We start from the raw sequence: 7,242 nt of genomic DNA on the forward strand, positions 1-7,242 counted from the left end.
ACACCTGTCAGAATGGCTGTTATAAAAAAAATAAAACACCAGAAGTGGTGGAGAGGATGCAGAGAAAAAGAAATCCTTTGTCACTGCTGGTGGGAATGCAGACTACTGCAACCATTGTGGAAAACCATATAGAGTTTCTCAAAAAAATTAAAAATTGAGCTCCCATTTGATTAAGTACCCTCTCTTCTAGGCAAATGTATCCCAAGAAATGAGTAACATTAATCAGGACAGATATATGAAACTTTATGTTCATTTCAGTCCAATTTACAATAGCTAAGATTTGGAAACAGCCTAAGTGCCCATCAGTAGATGAGTGGATTAAAAAAACTGTGGTACATCTACACAATGGAATACTATGTAAAAAGAGTAAAAAGGTACTCTTACCATTTGCAACAGCATGGATGAACCTGGAGAGTATTATGCTAAGCGAAGTAAGCCAGTCAGAGAAAAATGAGTATCACATAATCTCTCATTTATGGAATATAATGAACATAAACTGATGAACAAAAATAGATCCAGAGACACAGAAGCATTGAACAGACCGTCAAACTTCAGAGGGAAGATAGGGGTGCGGGGTGGGGGTAAGAGATCAACCAAAGGACTTGTATGCGTGCATATAAACATAACCAATGGACACAGACAATAGGGGGGTAACAGCCTGTGCTGGGGTTTGGGAGAGGACTGAGAAAGGTCAATGGCCGAAAAAGGAAACATATGTAATACTTTCAACAATAAAAAAGTAAACTAGCAAAACAAACAAACACACAAATAAAAAAAACACCCAAAGTGGCACTATTCAGAGCTAGCCATTTCTAACACCCTGATATAATTGTTTTCATTTTTTTTCTAAATTTTCTATGCTTTACTATTCAAAACAAGTTCTATGTGACCTGTTTTTTCCCTTGATATTAAACATTATCTATTTGTTCATCTAATAAATATTTAGAGGGTCTTCAATTACATGTTTTTAAATAGCCACAAGACATTCAACATGGTCCACGTTTTATTGACTTGCGATCAACAAAGGAGTAAAGTTGCAAATGTATGAATACAAATGTAACCCGCCATTCTCCGGAGCACTATCTCAATTCGTTGAGGTTCTGCTTCCCGGCATATGTCGACAGTTTGGCTCAAATAAACTCACAAAAATTCTTTACAGGTTTCAATGGTTTTTTTATGTTAACATTACAGAGGGCATTTTAGCCTCACTCATGACTTCCCTTAACAAACAACAGTGGAGGTAATGAGCAGACAGACAACTCTTTGCTTAAAGATATAGACTGTATTTTGGGTGGTCCGGTGGCCCACCTGCATATTAATGACAAAGACAATACCTATCCCTTCAAGGGATGCAGACATGGGGGAGCCTACAAAGTCCTTTGATTGTGCTGGGTCTTCCTGAGCAGGCCAACATTTCCCTCTGAGGTGAGAGTTGAAAATTGGGGTGGGATCCTGGTTGGGTGGCACAAGCCACTTGAGGACAGTGCCGAGGACAATGACGGGGGTGGCCTAAGCCTGAGGAAGACTGGAGTTGATGGGAGCAGGAGCGGTGCCTAAGCTTACTGTTTGGGGAATGGGAGCCTTCCAAGGAGGCCAGGCCCACCTGCTTCTCAGTCGGAGGAGATGGGGCTTTGGGGTCCCCTCTTATCTTCTTCTCTGTCTTAGTTTGCTCCGTGGGACTTTTGGCTGGAGCCAGCCTCTTTGCTACACTTTCTTTTCTGGTGTTGGCCACGTTCACAGCTGTCGAAAACATGGATTCCTTGTGCTCTTTGCCTTTTGCCTTGAAGTTGATATACTGCAGAAAGGATTTCATCTTATATCTCAAGTCTGCTTCTGGAAGGCTGGGCCTCTGGTGACTATGGGCTGGCTTCACCTGCCCCTGCAATTCCTGACCTTGCAAAGTTGGGCCCTGTAATGGCTTATGCGGAATGCGTTGGGCCAGGACAGGCTGGGCCTGTGACGCCTGGGGCCCAACAGGCTCAGCATTCTTAGGAATCCTTGCTCCCTTGAGGCTGACATTGATCCTGGTTTGACTGTCTTGCAGGTCATTCTTCTTAGATTCCTTCCCTCCAGGGGCTCCTGGAAGGAGCTCTGGGGGCTTAAGCTGAGGGTGATGCTGGGAACTCTGTTGACAGAGAGCATCAAGGCGAAAGCCATGTCTCCGAAAGCCTTGTCTCCATAGCCAGGGGCTTTGGGGTGTCCTGTTCAGAAGCATCCCTTGTGGTCTCTGGGCTACAGGGTGGCTTTTTTCTCTTGTTGAGAAGAGCGCAAACCCTGCATCTCCTTCTCTATGCTTTCCTGACGATTTGGGTTTCCTTGGGTCCTCTTTCTTTTCAGTCGGCATGGGGTCTGGGGCTGAGTACTTGCTCTTGCCAGGGCTTTGGGACTCAGAGATCTGGGACTCCTCCAGGCTGGGGTGGTTCACACTGGCCTCCAGCTGAACACAGAGCACTGGGCCCTCTGTCATGTCTCTACAGGGTTGAGTCATCTTGCAGGGCTCATGGGCAGAACCATGGGGTGCTGCTCTGGAACTAGGTTGCTTCTGGCTCTGCTGCACTGCCTTTAACTCAGTGGACAACTGTTCCTTAAGGGAGAGCCATTCTGGATGTGGGGCACAGGGAGTGTCTGGTGGGATGGGCAGTTCCTGGGGGCATGTTTTTCCTTGGTTGTTTAGACCCCCAAGAGACTCCTGTGTGGCTGTGTTCTCTGGGGTTGCTCCAGTTTGTTCTCTGGACTCCCTCGCCTCTGTGGGAATTCCCCATCGTATCTCTAAGACCTTCCTTCTCAGGTGGAAATTTAGTTTGGCCAAGATGGGCCTCTTGAATAAGTAGGGCTGAGCAGACTCTGTCTGTCTTTCTAGAGGCTCCATCTCAATCATTCCTTCCACTTGCACTTCAGACTGCAAATCACCTGCAATTTCTTCACAAGTCTCTTTGGTATCCTGAAAAAATGGCTCACGACTTAGATACTGCTCTTCAAGTGAGATCATCTGAGTCAGAGGTTCTGTTAAGATTTTGACAGCCTCAGGCACCACCTCTGTGGTGGCAGCATGAGCAGTGATCGCTGGGGCCATGGCCTTGGAGGGAGCCACGTAATAAAGAGGATTCAGCCCTGATAAGAAGGTCAGATACTTGTGCCGTAAAATCATCTCCAGTTTCTCAAGGACTTCCTTGGACAGGGCTCGAGTTAGCTTGCGAGGCTCAGTGGCGGCATCTGGGAAGGTCTCTTGCTGCTGATCAGGGACTGTTGGCATCCAGTGCCTAACTTTCTGTTGTAGGTCAGGGTCGGTTGCTGCCTGTAGTTCCAAGAGCTTGCTTTCTGGGATGCAAGTAAAGGGAGCCACTTTGAGGCCCCCAGGAATTAGGCACTCACAAGACCTAGACACATGGGCAGGGACCTTACCCTCATGAATCTGCCCACATTTGGAGTTGATGTGGCTTTGCAGTATTGCCTTGACCTGGTCTAATAAGTGTGGCATGAGGACTGACACGGGGTCCTTAGAGGGTGAGAAAGGGTCATCAGCACCAGTAGCCTCTAGGGCTGAGAACAGAAATGGGCTTTCCCGGCCAGGAAGTTTTCACAGTCCTAGGAGACTGGGCTGTGCCACAAGACTTATATTGCACAGGGTTCTGGGTGTGCTGAGCTCTCTGGAGAACAGCTGGCAAACCCCACTGACACTGGAGCTGCCTCTGCAGCAGGTGATACTCTAAGGCTTCACACTCAGCCAGAGTCAGAAACGGGACATGGATCTGTGTTTGTTGATGATCAGATGGTATGACCCAATTAGGGGAAGATGAGGAAGAGGGTGGGGCTGACTGAGGTGGAGTTTTAGGCAACAGAGGGAAGAAGGACAGCTCCTTGAAGAGAAAAGGATCCTCCAAGGAGAGCTTGGACATGCTCCCATCTGTGGAGTGATCTAGAGAACTCAAGGAGGCATTAGCCAGAGACTCACTGTGCAGGGAAGATAAGCCACAGAATAGTTGGATGTATTTCTGCTGTAAATGGCCCACTGAGTCATTAGCCTGTTGGCCAGTAAGTGGGTAGAGGCCACTTAAGTCTTTAAATATTGGAGAGGGCAAGGCTAGAGCCAGGTGGTTTGGGTTTTGCTGGTAGTGGTGTCTTTGTACTGGGTTTATAATGGACCATTCAGAAACCCAGAATGCCTGGGTAGCCTGGCCAGCCATACATGGACCCCAGGTCTGATAAGAAATGGGCGCAAAAATCTCTACAGAGAATTCATTTTGTATGAAAGAAGCTGGTTGGTTGTTTACAAGTTGGTAAAACAATGGTAGGTTTGGCATAAACTGCTTCAGAGACTTCTCTACACGTCTGGGCAGCCCCCACCTCTGGAAATGCATCCATTTTTTTACATGTACCTCAAGAAGCCTCAGGACTTCAGGACTGGAGAATGGCAGGTAGGAAGGGAGGATAGTGACCATAGGCAAGGCCATAGAATGTGTCAGGGTAGTGATGTCTTGGTTCAGGGTCAGCACAGGGACCTGGGGATGCAAGGGTGGCTGACCTTGGTTCCCATACACACGGTTGAGATTGTGTTGTGTCACCTCCTGCTGGTTCACCGGAATTCTAGGCCCTTCGAACTGTAAAGAAGACATAGTCTCATGCAACCTAGGCATATCTTGACTTTGAATTCTCTGTCCTAGATTGACATTTTTAGCCAAGTAATCTTGCATACTCACTGGATCGTCTGATTGGCCAGCTGAGTGGGTAAATGACCGGCATAAGGACTTCTTAGCTGTTAATTGTGACACTGTTTGGGTTGCAGATGGAAGTGAGGGCTTTTGAGTCTGTGTGGAATGATGCTCCAGACTCTGCTCAAAAGACATATTGGACTTGGGCAAAATCTTTAGGCAAGGAGAGCCCTCTGATGGTCCTGGTGAAGTTGTATAGAGTGGGATGTTCTCATCCACCAGCAACTGTTGGATCTCCAGAGCCATGGCATTACAGATTTGGCAGCAGGCATCTGCACACAGGAGCTTCCTCACACTTCCCTCCTGAGGAAGCCAGTCCTGGCTGGAAGAGGAAACATGGCAACTGTTATTGATGGAATGACAGCTTCCTCTTTGGAAGTTGTGGCCTGACTATTGGCCCTGACTTCCCTGTACACCTTGGGTCCTACCTGCCTAGTACTTAGTCTTCTACTTTTCTTCCTAGGAAATCACCACTTTGCAAGTTACGGTGTGCTGGGTTGAGGGACTTGTTGGGCAAGGTTTCAGACAACGCATGAGAGCACAGGGCCATGAGTGACTGAGAAGTGGGTGAGTTCTTTGTTGACCTGGGCTGAGCAGCTTAACCAGAGATGGGAACAAAGGATGGGGGAGCCAATGGTTAGCTGATGGGGCATCAGAAGGGCCATCACCAGGTAGAACCTGGACTCAGTCTCATTTGGGGCAAAGACAGATACAGCCTGGTACTTAGTATTTCTCAGCTGTGGAAAATGAGGTCACATGGAAATTCTGCTTTCAGGGGACTGTGATGTGTACACAGCACCTCTTGGGAGTCCATCCCATTCTCTAGAGCTCTTAAGAAAAGGAAGAGATGACAAGCTCCCGGCTGAGGGCTGTCTCAGGGACTGGGCTCCCTGAAGACACAATCAGAGGAGGTAATGTCAGCAAGGTCTAGGGTTCTGCCCTTGAAAAGGTGTTGCTGTAAGAAGAATATAACAGTGATGGCGTATTTATGCACTTATTTATCCATTCTCTTAGCTGGATAACTGGTCTTTGGCTGAGTATCAACCCCTTTAGTGTCTTTTGTGAATTAAGCACTAGTCAAATTCTGAATTCCAGGAGCACTGTGAGCTTAGCCCAGAGCAGAACTGGGACTCCTCCCTCCGGAGATGTCTGAGCCCCCTTTGCCCTGGCAACCGTTTCAACAGTGCTCCAGCCTCTGCTGTGTCTGACTCCATCCCACTCATCATCCCTCATCCCTGTCCCAGGTCAAGTTGTCCAGGCTGAAGTTGGAAGACTACAAAAATCAAATGATCACCTTTTCATGACAGAGAGCATCTCCCACGGCTTCTCCGTTTCTTTCCAGAAATGTCTCCTAGCTGAAAAACCAGGAGACAGTGTTACATGGAATGAGAGAGGATTGAGGGTATCCTACAGGAATCTGAAGACCTTTGAATGAGAGAAAATTGGAAATCCTAACAGTCAATGCTCTGAGGCATGTCTGTATACAACTTAGCCAGTTACAATGAGTTGTCCAGGACCTAATCTCATTAGATCATCACAGCCACACTGTGAGTGAAGCAAGATCTTCAAATGCCCATTTAATGAATAAAGGATTGAAAAATAAAGTGACTGGGAGAGGAACCAAGATGGTGGCATAGGTAAATACCTGAATTTGCTGCCGCACACAACCACATAAAAACTACAACTAAAAGACAAAACAGGTATCATCCAGAACCACAGGAAGGCTGGCTGAGTGGAAGTTCTACAACTAGAAGGAAAGAGAAAAACACACTGAGACTGGGAGGAGGTGCAGAGGTATGGAAGTGCAGAGGTACGGAGGAGCGCGAAACGGGCTGGCAACTGGGTATGCTGTTGTCTTTCTCAATCGGGAGGGAGATACAAGCTCCTGACTGCTCTGAACTCCAGTTCCAGGTGAGACTCTGGGGACCCAGACTCATATGGGGAGAAACTGGACTGTCTGGCATCTGGTCAGAGCACGAGGGCAGCTTTCTCTCAGAGGTGCTTGCAGGGATCATTGTTCCTGCATGGGGCCACAGGACATAGAGACCACAGGACCTCTCTGAGGCAGGGCTGCTAGACAGCCATTGCTATTTGTTCCACCCAAGTGATACCCTGAGACCCCACCCCACCCAATTTACAATCCCTCCCAAGTTGTGTACAGTGGCTTTTGCATATAAATGGCCTGGCCTTTTGCAATCTAAAACCTAAGAAACTGCAGCTGGGTCAGAGAGCCCCAGAGCTTCCAAAAGATGTCCTGCATTGCTTCACAGTGGGGCCTCATCTGGGCACCTCCAAACCCCAAACAAAGAGGAGGAATCTGCAAATCTCTCTGTAGCTCCTGCCGGGTGGCCTCAGGCAGTGGCTGACTTTGCACCTCCTTGGATATCCAAGAGCCAGTGTACCCAGTGGTCAGAGTGAGACCATACCAGATTACAACTCTTTGCATCCATAAGACACACACTCAGGGGGCAAACTCAGTGAGCACCAAAGCCCCACTGAAGCAAGTCCTGCCCTATAAGGGTATCTCCAGAGA

General features: G+C 47.8%; 1 protein-coding gene across 1 annotated transcript in view; it reads right to left on the reverse strand.

Annotated features, from left to right (window-relative positions):
• Positions 1-1,294: 1,294 nt before the first annotated feature.
• LOC102774361 (protein FAM205A) overlaps positions 1,295-7,242 on the reverse strand; it is an 8,178-nt gene continuing 2,230 nt past the window's right edge. The window contains 3 exon segments of the mRNA XM_015560581.1: positions 1,295-3,541; positions 3,543-5,031; positions 6,004-6,064. Of these exon segments, the coding sequence (XP_015416067.1) occupies positions 1,343-3,541; positions 3,543-5,031; positions 6,004-6,064 (3,749 nt within the window). The 3' untranslated portion in view covers positions 1,295-1,342.

Source organism: Myotis davidii, unplaced genomic scaffold (genome assembly GCF_000327345.1).
Source record: "Myotis davidii unplaced genomic scaffold, ASM32734v1 scaffold534, whole genome shotgun sequence".
In the NCBI taxonomy this organism is placed as follows: domain Eukaryota; kingdom Metazoa; phylum Chordata; class Mammalia; order Chiroptera; family Vespertilionidae; genus Myotis; species Myotis davidii.